Consider the following 17,930-nt stretch of genomic DNA (forward strand, 5'->3'; position numbering starts at 1 on the left):
TCATCCCATACTGGAGAAGCAGTCTGACAATTCAGAGAGAGTGGAGGAGTCAAGAGAGGTGGTGGTGGTGAGGCAAAGCTGGGTGTCGTCAGCAAACATGCTGTTTCCAATGGCTGAAGGGTTGATAACAAGAGGACACAGATTTAAGGTGATTGGCAAAAGAACCAGAGGAAACATGAGGAAAAACCTTTTTATGCAATGGGTGGTTAGGATTTGGATGGACTGCCTAATAGGGTGGTGGATATAGATTCAATAATAGCCTTCAAAAGAGAATTGGATAAACAATTGAAGGAGAAAACATTCCAGGGATATGGGCAAAGAGTGAGGGAGTGGGACTAACTGGATTGCTCTTCAAAAAGAGCTGGCACAGACTCAATGGGCCGAATAGCCTCCTTCTGTGCTGTACTACTCTATGATTCTATAAAGCTACAGTAAATCCCGAGTGTAGTGCTTTCCGATGATACATTAAATCAAGGCTCTTTTTGTCCACTCCAGCAGTCCAATGGCCCTTTTCAAAGAAGAGTAGGGGAATTCTCCAGATGTCCTGGGCAACATTTATTCCTCAAGCAACATCACTAAAACAGATTTTCTGGATATTTATGTAATTTCTGTTTGTAGGATCTTGTTGTATGCAAATTGGCTCCTGTATTACAACAGTGACTGCACTTCAAAAGCACTTAATTGGCTGTGAAGCGTTTTGGGATGTCCTGAAGTCATAAAAGACGCTATATAAATACATCTACTATCTGCATGTGTGTGTGATGTCCTAAGTGTTTACCTAATAATTCAGAAACACTGTCCTTTCAATTATATCTTGTTTGTTTATAGTTTGTATTTAATGGAAAAGTGGGTGATATTTTTATTAAATAAAACTTGTAAAGACCCAGATTTAAAATTAATGGAATTCTATTCATAGGACTCTAGTAAAATAAAATAAAAACTTTTATAGAGTGCAAAGAACATAACTATACCAAAGGCAGTAAAACCATAATTTATCCACACCCCTTCTTCAATCAATTGACTAGATTAGGGAATATATAAAATACAAGTAGTCAGCTATCTGGCACAGAATGTCAGATATGGGGCAATGATTTTATCACTGTACACAACTGAAAGTTTACACCAAAATAAATAATGCATAATATGACTACATGTATATTGATACACAATACCCACCATGTGAAAGCTAACACATGTGAAAGCAAAATTCGGTCAGGCAGAGTCAGCATGGATTTATTAAGGGAAATCATGTTTGACAAATTTGCTGGAATTCTTTGAGGATGTAACGAGCAAGGTGGATAAAGGGGAACCAGTGGATGTGGTGTATTTGGACTTCGAGAAAGCATTTGACAAGGTGCCAAATAAAGGCTTACTGCAAAAGATAAAAGTTCACGGAGTTGGGGGTAATATATTAGCATGGATAGAGGATTGGCTAACAGACAGAAAACAGAGAGTCGGGATAAATGGTTCATTCTCGGGTTGACAATCAGTAACTAGTAGTGTGCCGCAGGGATCAGTGCTGGGACCCCAACTATTTACAATCTATATTAACGACTTGGAAGAAGGGACCGAGTGTAATGTAGCCAAGTTTGCTGACGATACAAAGATGGGAGGAAAAGCAATGTGTGAGGAGGACACAAAAAAATCTGCAAAAGGACATAGACAGTGGGCAAAAATTTGGCAGATGGAGTATAATGTTGGAAAGTGTGAGGTTATGCACTTTGGCAGAAAAAAATCAAAGAGCAAGTTATTATTTAAATGGAGAGAGATTGCAAAGTGCTGCAGTACAGCGGGACCTGGGGGTACTTGTGCAAGAAACACAAAAGATTAATATGCAGGTACAGCAAGTGATTAAGAAAGCCAATAGAATCTTGGCCTTTATCGCAAAGGGGATGGAGTATAAAAGCAGGGAAGTCTTGCTACAGTTGTACAGGGTATTGGTGAGGCCACACCTGGAATACTGTGTGCAGTTTTGGTTTCCATATTTACGAAAGGATATACTTGCTTTGGAGGCAGTTCAGAGAAGGTTTACAAGGTTGATTCCGAAGATGAAGGGGTTGTCTTATGAAGAAAGGTTGAGTAGGTTTGGCCTCTACTCATTAGAATTCAGAAGAATGAGAGGTGATCTTATTGAAACGTGTAAGATTATGAGGGGGCTTGACAAGGTGGATGCAGAGAGGATGTTTCCACTGATAGGGGAGACTAGAACCAGAGGGCAAAATCTTAGAATAAGGGGCCGCCCATTTAAAACTGAGATGAAGAGAAATTTCTTCTCTGAGGGTTGTGGACCTGTGAAACTCACTGCCTCAGAGAACTGTGGAAGCTGGGACATTACATAAATTTAAGACAGAAATAGACAGTTTCTTAAATGATAAGGGAATAAGGGGTTATAGGGAGTGGGCAGGGAGGTGGACCTGAGTCCATGATCATATTGAATGGCGGGGCAGGCTCGAGGGGCCATACAGCCTACTTCTGCTCCTATTTCTTATGTAAAGGACATTCATTATGTTCTTATGTATTACAAAAAAGCCACATCCCATTTGTACACAATTTAAGTGTCTGCTGCAGCTGTCAGATATGCCAGACAAGCATCACTAACACAACTTGCAATGCTCTTAAATATTTGTGCCTCTGTTGCAGCAGGTGTACAATGTAGACATATAATGGAATGAGCGACGAGACATATGCAAGTCTTAGTATCAAATGTGAATGGTCTGTCTTGTTCCAGTAGGTACTGTATATTGATGGAACAGTTTCATGTAAAATTGTATTTAAAAAAAACATCTTACCTGGCATAGAATCTCTTGAAGTAGACTGTTGCAGTTGCAATAACCTGCTGCCTCAGTTTGAGGTGTTCCCCTAGGGCTTGGATTACTATTGGTGAGACAAGAAGAAATGTTTATTTACGCTTTAGTGATATACATAATTTATTAAACTAGGGAAATTTTTCATTATTCCCAAAATAAGACAATAATGTTCCTTTACAAGAAAAAAATATATATTTTGCTTTTCTCATACAGCCTCTCTCTTTAGCAACAATTGATAGAAACAATGGTGAACAGAATTACCATTAGCAAAAAATATTTGCAATTTCCAATATTCTTCTTCAGTCAGGAACTTCAAGTCTTTCTGCCGCTCCTTCATTACATCTTGCTTATCAAGGATCCACTGTAAACTGACACAGAACAAACACAAACTTGGTACAATATTTAAAGCAGACAATGATAGGTGGCAGTGGGTTGCACAGAAGGCAAATTACAAGTTTAAGTATATTACAAGTTAATTTCATAAGGAGTTCAGAAAGCTCATCATGGTCACCTAAACCCTGGGATGGCTTATTGCCTTATAATGTATAACATGCACTGGAGAATTTTACAATATATATGGTGGAGTGTTTTTGTTCCGTTTTTGCACTGCTTATTTTCTTTTTAGGCAGTGGTGTCATAAGAACATAAGAGATAGGAACAGGATTAGGCCATTCAATAAGATCATGACTGATCTGATCATGGATCCAGCTCCACTTCCCTGCCCGCTCCCCATAACCCTTTATCCTCTTATCGATTAAGAAACCGTCTATTTCTGTCTTAAATTTATTCAATGTCCCAGCTTCCACAGCTCTCTGAAGCAGCAAATTCCACAGATTCACAACCCTCTGTCACAATTAAACTGATGGGCAATCTCCCGTCAACTCTACGATTTAAACTGAAGGGGAAATCAGGTTTTATTTCAATGCATTAAGAGAAATGGTGTATTCTGGATACAATGAAACAGTTTAACCTAGCAAACTGCTCCGGTTTTCCCTTGCAGTTTTACAGAAATATCAGTCAATGCAAATTAGGTTTTGGGAATACAATCCGCTTGCTACAGCTTTTCTTTTTTCACAAGGAGCGTTTCACCTTCATCTGCCTCTCCATCCACCAGACTGGCTGACAGCCAAGAGTCCAAGCAACCAAACGATTGCTCTTCGCTCTTTGGCTGGAAGTCAAGCCCACCTACTGCATAAGATTTAACAATGACTATAATAGAATGGATTTTCTCAGTTTCTATACGTCATCATCATAGGTGGTCCCTCGCACGAGGATGACTTGCTTCCACGAGAGTTCACAGATGTTTCAATGAAGGACCCGATGTTCCAGTCCTGAACTCCAGTTGAAGGCGTGGAAGATGCCTGTGCGTGGATTTTTTTTTAAATGTGGTGACCATTGCACATCAGCCACCATACGGGCTTGACAGAGCTAGGCCTTTATCCAGTGGCAAGGATTAACCAGGACGACTGGAGACCTGCTCTGCTGTATGGACCTAGTGCGCACACATATCGCAGTGTGGGCTGGCCCGTGCTGCCCCTGGGCTCTTCTGGACCCTGTACCCTCATTCGCTGCACCTCCGCCACAAGTACAACTCCACTGACTACAGTTGTGGAGTTCACGAGGGCAATAAAATATATATCATCCCGGAATTGAATATATTCACATGCATTCTTATGAGTTACCTCCTAGATCTAAATAAATACTTAACAGTATTCATGTCCCTAAAACCTCAAAAATATGAGCACAACAAAAATCCAAAACTCACTATTTGACAGAGCCTCAAAAATAACATCACTCACCAACATATTTTGGTGTCTAGAGCAGATTGCAGCATTAAGACTTTATAGCCAAAATTCTCCCTTACAGTCCCATTATATCAGTTGATTATGGTAACATTTCAATTACATTTTAAAATAAACTAGATTTATAGAACACTATTATAAATATACTTAGTATAAATTAGTCTTGTTATTTCTGGACAACCCCACCCCCAAATATAAAACAAAAATCAACCTGCTCTATCTGTTCAAGTTCTTTCATTGTCTCCCCCTCCCCCGGGGAGTTGGTTTTAATATTAATTTCAGACTGATGCAGTTTGTTTAAAGACACTAGAACAGGAAGATAGGCCATAATTTAATCTGAGATGCACCACAACAGGAATAACGCAGAGCAAAGGAAGAGCACAAGCTGCAGTTTGAAATAAGATGGGAGCAACTTTAGAAATTATTGACTAGAATCCTCTTCTTGCACATCTTGTGTTTAGGCCTCGCACTCTGAGCCCTGACATCAAACACTCACTAGTGCGAGCTCTGCCAGAAGTTCCCCGCCATCTCCTTGCACTCAGGGCGGGCCGGCCGGCCGGCTCACCTCCCGCTCCGCTCGGATCCTCCGGGTTTTCGCCGATTTCTTGTTTTTTTTTTCCTTCTGGGTTAATTTCTGCAAAATGTAAATCCTAAATTTCCAGCCCTGCTCCCTCTGTAACACCGAAATGTTTCCGTCAAGCAACCCGGGGTCACGGTGAAAGTGCCCGGCTAAAAGCTTTCCGGGGCAAGTTAGACCTGCTGCAAAGAGGAGAGTGGAGGATCTGTGCTCTTAACCTTTAGGGAAGACAGGGTTGATTATATGATGCAACGCATATTAGCTTTATTTTACATTTTTTTTAAAATAAAATCAAGAATAATAGTTCATTGGTTAAGGATAATAATGAATTGTGATTTATATTTTTTAAACTGCCAAAATAAATGTGTTTGTATTATTTTTCTCTGGCCCATTTAATAAATGTATAACTTGCATTAATATAATTCATTTTTCCAGTTTGTTTTTTAAACATCTGAATGAATTAAAGAAACACAGAACACCAGTTACAGCATGAAGACAGATGTTTCAAGTTGGGTTTTTTTGTGTTTCAAGTTGTTTGCAATCCTCTTCGTGTGCAGGTGGAAATTCTGCACAGCCAGTGATTGAAGCATCTCGAACATTGCAAGCTGAGGTTGCAATTGGTAACTCCCTTCAGTTCATTGAGTGAGCTTCGACTACGTTTTCAGCCAAATGGCGGCCTATTAGGGACAGAGTGACTGAGCACTGAGACAAACATGAGCTGACCAGGGAAGTCATGCCGAACGAAGCGAGTTGAAATTTTTGATGAGCTAACTAACGTGGTAGATAGGGAGTATCTATGGATATTATTTAATATGGACTTCCAGAAGGCATTCAACAAGGTTCCACATAAGAATCTGCTAACAAAAATGAGATGGGTAGGGAATTGGATGGGAGACAAAGAGTAGGGGAAATGGGTATGTACTCCAATTGGCAGGATGTGACCAGTGGAGTCCACAGGGATCTGAACTGGGGCAACAGCTTTTCACTATATTTATAAATGACTTGGATGAAGGAATAGAGAACCCTATATGGACTTTAAACTCGAGGGGAATCAAGGAATAAGAAGATTGGGCAGGAAAGTGGAGTTGAGATCGAAGATTGGCCATGATCTTATTGAATGGCGGAGCAGGCTCTGGCAAAGGGACAAATTAAGTGAGTGAGCAAAATTGTGGCAGATGGAGTTTAACATGGGGAAATGTGAGGTCATTTGCTTTGGACTGAAGAAAGATACATCAAGAGTATTTTTTCTAAATGTAAGAAGCTAGGAACTGTGGAAATCGCAGTGCAAAAGATAAGTAAATAGATTAATGGAATGTTTGCCTTTATCTCAAGGACTGGAATACAAAGTTATGTTACAATTATATAAAGCTCTAGTTAGACCCCATCTTGGGCACGGCATTCAGTTCTGATCGCCACACCTCAGGAAGGATATATTAGCCTTGGAGGAGATGCAGTGCAGGTTCACCAGAATAATACTGGGGCAAAAAGGGTTAACTTATGAAAACAGGTTGCATAGACTAGACTTGTATTCGCTTGAGTATAAAAGATTGTGGGGTGATCTAATTGAAGTTTTCAAGGTAATTAAAGGATGTGATAGAGTAGATAGAGGGAAAAAAATTCCTCTGGTGAGGGAGTCCAGATCAAGGGAGCATAACCTTCAAATTAGAGTTAGTCCGTTTGAGGGTGATGTCAAGAAGCACTTCTTCACACAAAGGATAGTGGAATCTGGAACTCCACAAAAAGCTATTGAGGCTCTCTTCCTGCAGGAAAAAAAAAACTAGTCAATGGTTGATGTCTGCTTGATGTATGGCTGAGTTTGGGAATCTGCTGCGTTGGAAATTATGTTATGCTACATCAGCACACGATACAAAGTACCATCGCAGCACAACAACAGTATTTGAAGTTCTGACGTCATTCTCTTCATGTAACAGAGACATATTAGAAGAGCAATAAGGAAAAAAGTTTGTATGAAAATGCTAAAATGTAGAGTCACTTTGTGATAAATCAAAGGAAATCATTATTTAAGATTCTTAGGTGTAACATAAATTAATATTGCACAATTAACATTTACTGAAAATATATCCATAAACTTTACCTCTAACATTTTTGAGGAAACATAGAAACATAGAAAATAGTTGCAGGAGTAGGCCACTCGGCCCTTCGAGCCTGCACCACCATTCAATAAGATCATGGCTGATCATTCACCTCAGTACCCCTGTCCTGCTTTCTCTCCATACCCCTTGATCCCCTTAGCCATAAGGGCCATATCTAACTCCCTCTTGAATATATCCAATGAACTGGCATCAACAACTCTCTGCGGCAGGGAATTCCACAGGTTAATAACTCTCTGAGTGAAGAAGTTTCTCCTCATCTCAGTCCTAAATGGCCTACCCCTTATCCTAAGACTGTGTCCCCTGGTTCTGGACTTCCCCAACATCAGGAACATTCTACCCGCATCTAAACTGTCCCGTCCTGTCAAAATCTTGTATGTTTCTATGAGATCCTCTCTCATTCTTCTAAACTCCAATGTATAAAGGCCCAGTTGATCCAGTCTCTCCTCATATGTCAGTCCAGCCATTCCGGGAATCAGTCTGGTGAACCTTTGCTGCACTCCCACAATAGCAAGAATGTCCTTTCTCAGATTAGGAGACCAAAACTGGGCACAATATTCCAGGTGAGGCCTCACCAAGGCCCTGTACAACTGCAGTAAGACCTCCTTGCTCCTGTACTCAAATCCCCTAGCTATGAAGGCCAACATACCATTTGCCTTCTTCACCGCCTGCTGTACCTGTATGCCAACTTTCAATGACTGATGAACCATGACACCCAGGTCTCGTTGCACCTCCCCTTTTCCTAATCTGCCGCCATTCAGATAATATTCTGTCCGTGTTTTTGCCCCCAAAGTGGATAACCTCACATTTATCCACATTATACTGCATCTGCCATGCAATTTCCCACTCACCTAACCTGTCCAAGTCACCCTGCAGCCTCTTAGCATCCCCCTCACAGCTCACACCGCCACCCAGTTTAGTGTCATCTGCAGACTTGGAGATATTACACTCAATTCCTTAATCTAAATCATTGATGTATATTGTAACGAGCTGGGTTCCCAGCACTGAGCCCTGCGGCACTCCACTAGTCACTGCCTGCCATTATGAAAAGGACTCGTTTATCCCAACTCTCTGCTTCCTGTCTGCCAACCAGTTCTCTCTCCACATCAGTATATTACCCCCAATACCATGTGCTTTGATTTTGCACACCAATCTCTTGTGTGGGACCTGGTCAAAAGCCTTTTGAAAGTCCAAATACACCACATCCACTAGTTCTCCCTTGTCCACTCTACTAGTTACATCCTCAAAAAATTCCAGAAGATTTGTCAAGCATGATTTCCCCTTCATAAATCCATGCTGAATTGGACCGATCCTGTCACTGCTTTCCAAATGCGCTGCTATTTGATCTTTAATAATTGATTCCAACATTTTCCCCACTACTGATGTCAGGCTAACCAGTCAATAATTACCCGCTTTCTCGCTCCCTCCCTTTTAAAAAGCGGTGTTACATCAGCTACCCTCCAGTCCATAGGAACTGATCCAGAGTCGATAGACTGTTGGAAAATGATCAACAGTGCATCCACTATTTCTAGGGCCACTTCCTTAAGTACTCTGGGATGCAGACTATCAGGCCCCAGGGATTTATCGGCCTTCAATCCCATCAATTTCCCTAACACAATTTCCTGCCGAATAAGGATATCCTTCAGTTCATCCTTCTCACTAGACCCTCGGTCCCCTAGTACTTCCAGAAGGTTATTTGTGTCTTCCTTTGTGAAGACAGAACCAAAGTATTTGTTCAACTGGTCTGCCATTTCTTTGTTCCCCATTATAAATTCACCTGATTCTGACAGCAAGTGACCTACGTTTGTCTTCACTAATCTTTTTCTCTTCACATAGCTATAGAAGCTTTTGCAGTCAGTATTTATGTTCTCGGCAAGCTTCTTCTCGTACTCTATTTCCCCCCCTCTTAATTAAACCCTTTGTCCTCCTCTGCTGAATTCTAAATTTCTCCCAGTCCTCAGGTTTGCTGCTTTTTCTGGCCAACTTATATGCCTCCTCCTTGAATTTAACACTAACCTTAATTTCCCTTGTTGGCCACGGTTGAGCCATCTTTCCCGTTTTATTTTTACTCCAGACAGGGATGTATAATTGCTGCAGTTCATCCATGTGATCTTTAAATGTTTGCCATTGCCTATTCACTGTCAACCCTTTCAGTATCATTTGCCAGTCTATTCTAGCCAATTCATGCCTCAAACCATCGAAGTTACCTTTCCTTAAGTTCAGGATCCTAGTTTCTGAATTAACTGTGTCACTCTCCATCTTAATAAAGAATTCTACCATGTTATGGTCACTCTTCCCCAAGGGGCCTCGCACAACAAGATTGCTAATTAGTTCTTTCTCATTACACATCACCCAGTCTAGGATGGCCAGCTCCCTAGTTGGTTCCTTGACATATTGGTCTAGAAAACCATCCCTAATACACTCCAGGAAATCCTCCTCCACCGCATTGCTACAGTTTGGTTAGCCCAATCAATATGTAGATTAAAGTCACCCATGATAACTGCTGTACCTTTATTGCATGCATCCCTTATTTCTTGTTTGATGCTGTCCCCAACCTCACTACTACTGTTTGGTGGTCTGTACACAACTCCTACTAGCATTTTCTGCCCCTTGGTATTCCGCAGTTCCACCCATACCAATTCCACATCATCCAAGCTAATGTCCTTTCTTACTATTGCATAAATTTCCTCTTTAATCAGCAATGCCACCCTGCCTCCTTTTCCTTTCTGTCTATCCTTCCTAAATGTTGAATACCCCTGGATGTTGAGTTCTCCGTGATGCCAATTACATCATACCCATTAACTGCTATCTGTGCAGTTAATTCATCTACCTTATTCCGAATACTACTCGCATTGAGGCACAGAGCCTTCAAGCTTGTCTTTTTAACACACTTTGCCCCTTTAGAATTTTGCTGCAATTTGGTTCTTTTTGCTTTTTGCCTTAGGTTTCTCTGCCCTTCAATTTTACTTTTCTTCTTTCTATCTTTTGTTTCTGCCCCTCTTCTACTTCCCTCTGTGTCCCTGCATATGTTCCCAACCCCCTGCCATATTAGATTAACCCCTCCCCAACAGCACTAGCAAATACTCCCCCTAGGACATTGGTTCCGGTCCTGCCCAGATGCAGATCGTCTGGAAAATACATTCATAGAATTTAAAAAAATTAAATATCTGTTTAAAATATTGTATTTGGTTTATTAAACATTATGCTTGTATCATGTTGGACATTTTGCTGCTAGTTTCTGCTTCTTTTCCATCAAAGTTAATACTGAATTATCCATACGTACGTATGGAAAACTTCACCGTTGGAAAAAATATTTCTGAAAGTATTTTCAAAAATTTCTATCATTATGTATATTATAAGCAACAACAATTTTCATTTATATAGTCATTTTAATATAGAAAATACAACAAGACACTTTGCAGAGGCATAATCAAAAAATGGACCCCAAGCCAGAGATGTTAGGAAGGAGAGTCATAATGCAGGAGAGGGAGATGAAGGAGTTTAGGGAGGGAATTCCAGAGTGTGGGGCTTAAGTGGCTGAAGGCAGATCAGCCAATGGTGAGGCAAACGTGGGTGGGATACATAAGAGACCAGAGCTAGAGGAACCGAGAGATTGGGGTTGGAGGGAGTGAGGGGGGTTAGGAATGGAGAGTTTACAGAGATAGGGATGGTGAAACCAGGAAGGGATTTAAACACAGGCATGAACACTTTAAATTGGAGGACTAGGAACCAATGAAAATCAGTGAGGACAGGGGTGATGTGTGAACCAGACTTGGTGCAAGACAGGATATGGACAGCAGAGTTTTGGATAAATTTATGGAAGGTGAAGGTTGTGAGCCAGGCCAAAAGTGCACTGGTGACAAAGTCATGGATGAGGGTTTCAGCAACAGATGGGCTGAAAGTAGACAATCTTTCTGATGGAGAGGATACAAAGTCAGAAGCTCAGCTCAACTCAGTTCAGGGTTGACTAGAATGCTGAGGCTGCAAACAATCTGGGTCAGCTTGAGATAGTGGCCAGAGAGAGGGATGGAATCGTATTAAGTGTGCCGAGTTTGTGGCGGGGGCCAAAGATGAGGGCTTTTGTATTCTCAATATGTAGCAGGAGGAAATTGCAGCTTATACAAGACTGGATGTTAGAAACTAAAGATGCCTAAAAATGTATATGGTTATGTGATTAAAACTGTGACACAAAGAAATGCTATGTGTGAATAGTTGTGCTCAAACTGCAGGTAGAAAGTCTCTTCGGACCAGAGAAATACTTAGAAATGCTAATGTCTTGGTTTCCTGCAGAGGGCATAGTTCTTTGTACTATATGCAATCTTCCTGTTGCAAAGCGATTATCTGTTGTTTTTAAGTTAAGACTTGAACCTTGTTTATGTATTTTATGTATAATGCTAAGATAGGATTTGAAGTTAGCTTAACAGAATTGGTTGCAAAGATAATGGAAGGAAGTTCGTAGGATTTAACATAAACACAGGCAGTTTGCTACGTTGTAAAGAAGCTAACGACCAGTTAGAGGTTGAAAGCTCTTCTTTGAGCTCATAGTTCAAAGGGTAGAGGACTAAGGCCTTGCATTAATTGTACCCAAGAGAATAGGGACAAAGAGATATTAAAGGAATTCCACAGAAAAGCATCTTCCGAAAGGTATAAACAAAGACATGTGGCCAAAATCATAAGACATCATTAGGGCGGGGTCTTGAAACAAGAATCGAGACAAAGAACACAATACGGTATTGGATAACAAGTTTTTAGGGGAATCTCTATAGGTCAAAAGGGCTTGTCAATATCCCAGTTTAGGCCCACCCCTAAAGGTAGAATAAAAGTGATGTCCCACGAGCTTGTCCTCACAGATGGAAGAAAGAGAGAGAGAGAAGGAAGCTCGCAGATGGAAGAGAGAAGGAAGCTCACAGATGAGAAAGAGCCAGCTTGTCCTCACAGACGGAAGAGAGAGAGAGAAGTTCTAGATGAAAGGAATTGCTCACGTGTATCAACCGTCTGTCCAATTGGATTGGTATCAATTATGTGTCATGGTCGTATGTCTTTGCTTTATAACTAATGTGTTATATTCCGTTTTAAACTCTGATTAAACACAATATACACACCATATTGGTTTGCATTCGAACCTGATTATTTAAAGTGACCAGAAATAGCCGTAACTTGGCTGTTTCCAACATGAATGCCAGACAGTCTAACAACACAGAGGCAGTGGTTAGATGGAATGGCCTGGTTCCATGCTGTACTTCTATGTAGAGAGCAATAATCTCAGCAAAGTCTAAAAATATAACATTGATCACCAATAGGGCTATCTCTGACAATTTTCTTATCTTTGTTATCACTCACATCATCTTGTCTTCTCCCAAGCCCCGCCCCTACCTCAATCCTCCACTGAAAGAAAAAAATTCACCCAGCTACCTCATTAATTCACTCTCAAACCCCCTCTCCTCTAGTCCTCCACCCATCATGACATCTCTGCCACTGCTGACCTGTTCAACTGCTGCCTCATTTCTACCTTCAATGTCCTAATTTCCACCAAATCACCACCTCCTACTACTGCTGCTCTGTGGTTAAAGTTTCCATCTTCACTCCCTTAAGCCCAAGGAATTCATATTCAAGTGCACTGTGTGCATGACTGGTCTTGTCATTCATCGCCAGTCAAACACTGTCAAACACTGTCTCTCTCTCTCTCTCCTCCTTCTACTACTCTGCAGTTACGTTGATGGAAGTATAACCTTCAGCTTCTTTTCTCCATGATTTAACCACTTCCTCAAAGCTCTTTCCCCTGCTCCCTCCTCCCCTAACTCCAATAAGAAGTGCAAAGAGCTCATGGATTTATTTTTCTCTAAGATTGAGACCATCTGCATAGCTACCCTTCTTGCCACAATCCCTTCCTTTTCCCTCTCTTTGTCCTGCCCACTACCAGTCACCTCTCACATACCCTATCTCCAATCCCCATCAATCTGCAATTCCCTTTCCACAGCTCCACTGTCCTCTTCAAGCACATCTCCTGCCTGACACCACTGACCTACTGCTCCCTCGATCTCCCAACACATAACCACTTACTTACTTTTCCTAGACCCTATATTTGTTGACATTGTTAATGACTCCATTCAGTCAGTCACCATCCCTCTCCCTTTCAAATCTGCTATCTTCAGTTGTCTCCCCTCAAAATGCCCATTCTCAATTGACCCATTATTAACCTCCCTTTTATCTCTAAGATACTTAAATATGTCATAGCTTTCCAGCTCCATGACTATCTCTCTCAAATCTTCTTATTCAAATCCCTTTAGTCTGATTTCTTTCTCACTAATAGCATTGAGACAGCCCTAGTAGTCAAAGTCATAAATGACATTCTCTGTGACTGTTGCCACGATGGATTATCTCTTCATGTGGTCCTCAACCTCACCACCGCATGTTATGAATGAATCAAAGCTTCCTCCAACTAAACATAAAGAAGACCGAAGCCATAAACTATGTTCTTGCTACTGACTTCAGCCTCCTTCCTGGCCAGTCAATCAGGCTCTGCAAAATTTTGATGCCCTGTTCAGACCAGCTTCAAAATTCGTAGCCTATCCATTACAAGGACTGCTTACTCCCACTGCTGCAACATCTGCACAACCTCCCTCCACCACTGCTGAAATTCACATCTACACTTTCTTTTTTACCTGTAGACTTGATTTCCCCCATGTTCACCAAATGCATTACATTTTAAATCCTCAACTTCAAATTCCTCCATGGTCTTGCCCTATCCTACTCTGTGACATCCTCCAGCCTTCAATTCCATCTTACACCCTTCAGTTCCCTAATTCTAGCCTTCTGTGCGGTATACTGGTGCCACGAGGCTAGCCCACCCAAAAATACAACTTGCACTGGCAAAAGGTGTGTGTAATTACAAATTTATTAAATCTTTGCCATTTTCTAACATATGAATAGCATTTGTTTAAAAGGTGGCTGTAAATTATTGTAACATGAGTTTCTGATTGTTAAGTGTTTGTAAAAAGTATCACATAAAAATGCACATTTCTAATAGTCTAACTTGCTCAAACATAGTTAAGACACACGTAAATTCCCCGAACCAGCCTTTTATTCAGCAGGACAGAAACAAAATGGTACCACGCCATTTAATGATCTTTCAACCCGATCACAGACAATTATAGCTTGGGTTCAGTGGTCTTTGAAGGATGTTGCAGTAATTTGTGTCCTTAAACAAATTATTTATAATGTATTACATGGCACGTTAAAACAAAAGTACAGGTTATTTAAAATCTTATATTGAGGTTAAGTTATGTTATGGCCTGGATTTTGCGGTTGGTGGCGTACCTAGGAAGTATACCGCCAGCATTCGAACAGAATGCGAATTTAGGTGATAGGGACCTACCTTCGCGAACTTGCTGTTTGATGCTGCGTACTAGACGGCAGCGTAATGGCCCACGGATCCCAGATGCGCAGCAGGTGCGGAAATGTAGCTGGGATCACTTGGGCCTGCTACTCCAATCATCAAACAGAAGGTCTCTCATTCATGTATGATCTCCGGAAAGGAAAACAAAAAACTTCATCACTAGAGCCTTCCGAGATAAACATCTATTCTTTCAGCTTCGATTTTTTTAAAGCTTATGCTCCACATAGATGCCAAAAAAATAAATAATTTTTGCAATATAGCAACCGCTTCCTTCGAACTTTTCACGGACAAATAAATACTTTCAATTGACAAAATCCTAAAATGCTTCCATTTCTGGCCTCATAAGTTTTTTTTAAATGACTTGCATTTGTCAGGAGGTATTCCTTTACGCTGTAGAAACTGGTTCTGCGCCCGTTTGCACCAGCCGTAAAATTTCCGTACGTAATTGCTGGGCAGTTGGTGGGCAATGAGCCCAACTCTGCGCCAGCAATTAGTTTTTCGGTGTCGGCGGGGTGTCGGTGCGGATGATCTCTCAATCCGAATTTGACAGATTACAAGTTTGGGATTTAGCAAATCCAGAATTTGCGGTCCCTTCTAAAGGTGTTATGACGGCGTACTCTGGAAATATGCCGTCATACACACCGCAAATTCTGGCCCAATATTAATTTGATAGAAAATAATATGAAATGATCAGTAATGATTAATAGCTGTGAAATATAATCTTTATTCTGACCTAGATATTCAGAGATAAGTAAATAACCTTTTGCTAAACCATGTAATGCAAATACATCTTGCAATCTAATTTGGTGTCTACCAGGATCTCGTTAATTTGATTACATCACGTTAAGTAAGAGTGAATATTCTTAAAATCTGGAACAAAAAGAATAATCTCCGGCAGAAAATGTTATTTCTGAAAGTAGATGATAAATAAATGTCTTTCGGAATAACTAGCAAAACTTATTAAACAAAGTCATCCGCGAGGCAAAAGTATAGAGACGATTTTTAATTGTAGCTAATCAAATACATTTATGTTGTAAAGAGATGATCTGCATGAAGTGCACGTGCTCCACTTTCCGTGTGATCAGGCTTCAGTCCCATCCAGAAGGATTACATCAACATGGTGTCCTATTGCTTAAACGCTTTATTTTAAGATCGAGCATTTTTTTGTGCCGCTTAACACGACTTTGACAAATATTAGGGGAGAAGGCCCGCCTACAAATTGAACTTAGGTTTAAAAAATTCCAAGCAGTCTCATGTGCTGATCTGGCATTGCAGTCAGTGTATAAAATGTCTCTCTGCTGCCCGGGGAAGTTGCACAGGATCAGCCCTCACGAAAGGAAATTAGCTAACAGCCAACAGCCAGCCAGATGAATCGCAGCCCGGAAAGGATGTCCTCGTACCGCCGCCACTTTGAGGATTGCAGCACCAGCAGCGCCTCGTACCGCGTGCGGGTATCCAGCCCGTCCCCCCCTCGCCGCCAAGCGCGGCATCGCTCGGCCAGTTCCAGCCGCACCACTGGCCGGCTGGTAGCGAGAGGTGGAATTCAGTCGGGCAGGAGGACCGCTACGGCAGTCTGTGGACCTCGCATTACCAGGTAAGCATTAGCAGGGATTGAACATTTTTTTATTCAATTCTTGTGTAAAACAACCGGATTGTGAAAGAGATTTAAAAGAAAGTGGCGATTTGATGTCAAACAAAAATACACGAAAAAGAGTCTTACAAAAAGAATCTTCAAAATTGTTTGGCAAAAGACGGTTTGATCAGACATGAAGTCCTTCAGTTGCATAGAGCCTTGGCCAGACCTCATCTGGAGTGTTGCATTCAGGAAATATATACAGTATTGGCAGTGGAGGAGGTCGTGTGCCAGAGTTATACAGGGCTTACGGGGACAGGTTACATAAACTACCCTTGAATTTAGACAGTTGAGGGATGATCTAATTGAACGTTTGAAATGATGAAAATATACCATACAAATGAACTATTTCCTCTGGTGGGGAAACCCAGAAAAGAGCGGGGTGGTAAACAAGAAAAGAAAGTTTTGCATTTAAATAGGGCCTTTCCCGATCTCAGGACGTCCAAACGCATTCTACAGCCAATGAAGTACTGTTGTAATGTAGGAAAAGGTGACAAGCCAATTTGCGCACAACACCTGGGAGGACAGACCGGGCTTCGGTTTAATATCTCATCTGAAAGATGGCACCTCTGACAGTGCAGCACTCCCTCCGCACTGCACTGGAATGTCAGCCTAGATTTTGTGCTCAAGTCTCTGGAGTGCAACTTGAACCCACAACCTTTTGACTCAGCGGCGAGAGTGCTACCCACTGAGCCGTAGCTGACACCTATAAATAATCTTAAAAATAGAGCTCAGCCATTTAGGAGTGAAATCATGACACTTTTTCACCACAAGGGGAGTAGAAATCCGGAACTCTCTTCGCCAAAAGGCTGTGCACGTTCGAGCAACTGAAATTTTCAAGACTCAGTTCCATTGATTTTTTTCTATTAGCTAAGGATATCAGGGATATGGAGAAAAGACAGGTAAATGCAGTTGAGATACAGATCAGCCATGATCGGATTAAATGACAGAATAGGCTGAAGGCCTGAATGGCCTCCTCCTGTTCCTTTGATATTGTACAGTCTTGTGAAAACGACACTTCATTATACCAAGCAGTGTCACCTTTAAAAAGTGTAATTAAATATTTGAATATTAGAAACAAAAATTCAACATTACAGATGGTGTGAATTTGTAGTCGAATAATCTGTATTTGAATAATGAGATTTTTAAGAAATGATTGTGGTATCGAATTAGATGACAACGGATAGGTCAAATAGGTCAAGATGGGTTTTTTAAAGTTGCTAATATGCGTTGGGGGAAACAGTCCTGAGGGTGATTTTAGGAAGCTGCGACCTAAGGAAAAAGCAATCCTGGAAGCGATGCTATCTTGTCATTGGACCGTTTGCACAGTTCATCAGAGTTTTACTGCTCTATCACATTGGGATTGAACGAGAGGGTGGGGTCTAGTTATTTCCTGGACACAGCAAAGATCGTTTTATAAAATCTTCCCAAACCTAGGGGAATGTACAAGTGAAGTAAAGTAAATCGATTGTCAGTTGTTATGCATGAATATATTTTATACAGTCGTTGTCTCTTATTTATGACATGGGTATATTAACAACGGAAATCCTGGCAACTTTAGCGAATGTTCTTTGACCTCCAAAATTGTAAAAGGAAACGATGCT

The 17,930-nt window shown here is 41.1% G+C and overlaps 2 protein-coding genes across 5 annotated transcripts in view; one reads left to right on the forward strand and one right to left on the reverse strand.

Annotated features, from left to right (window-relative positions):
• The window catches only part of ccnc (cyclin C), a 41,727-nt gene extending 36,393 nt beyond the window's left edge, over window positions 1-5,334 (reverse strand). The window contains exons 1-3 of one of the 3 annotated variants that reach the window (XM_070885423.1): window positions 5,175-5,334; window positions 3,069-3,175; window positions 2,790-2,874 (exon numbers count right to left, since the gene is read on the reverse strand). In XM_070885423.1, the coding sequence (XP_070741524.1) occupies window positions 2,790-2,874; window positions 3,069-3,144 (161 nt within the window). In that variant the 5' untranslated portion in view covers window positions 3,145-3,175; window positions 5,175-5,334. Of the gene's footprint in view, window positions 1-2,789; window positions 2,875-3,068; window positions 3,176-5,105 lie in introns of all 3 variants that reach the window. The other 2 variants (XM_070885422.1, XM_070885421.1) reach the window with 2 other exon arrangements.
• Window positions 5,335-16,060: 10,726 nt separating this feature from the next.
• The window catches only part of LOC139266879 (desmin), a 45,568-nt gene continuing 43,698 nt past the window's right edge, over window positions 16,061-17,930 (forward strand). For both annotated transcript variants that reach the window (XM_070884488.1, XM_070884489.1), the window contains exon 1: window positions 16,061-16,287. In XM_070884488.1, coding sequence (XP_070740589.1) covers window positions 16,061-16,287 — 227 coding nt within the window. The remainder of the gene's footprint in view (window positions 16,288-17,930) is intronic.

The sequence above is a fragment of the Pristiophorus japonicus genome, chromosome 7 (genome assembly GCF_044704955.1).
Source record: "Pristiophorus japonicus isolate sPriJap1 chromosome 7, sPriJap1.hap1, whole genome shotgun sequence".
Lineage (NCBI taxonomy): Eukaryota > Metazoa > Chordata > Chondrichthyes > Pristiophoridae > Pristiophorus > Pristiophorus japonicus.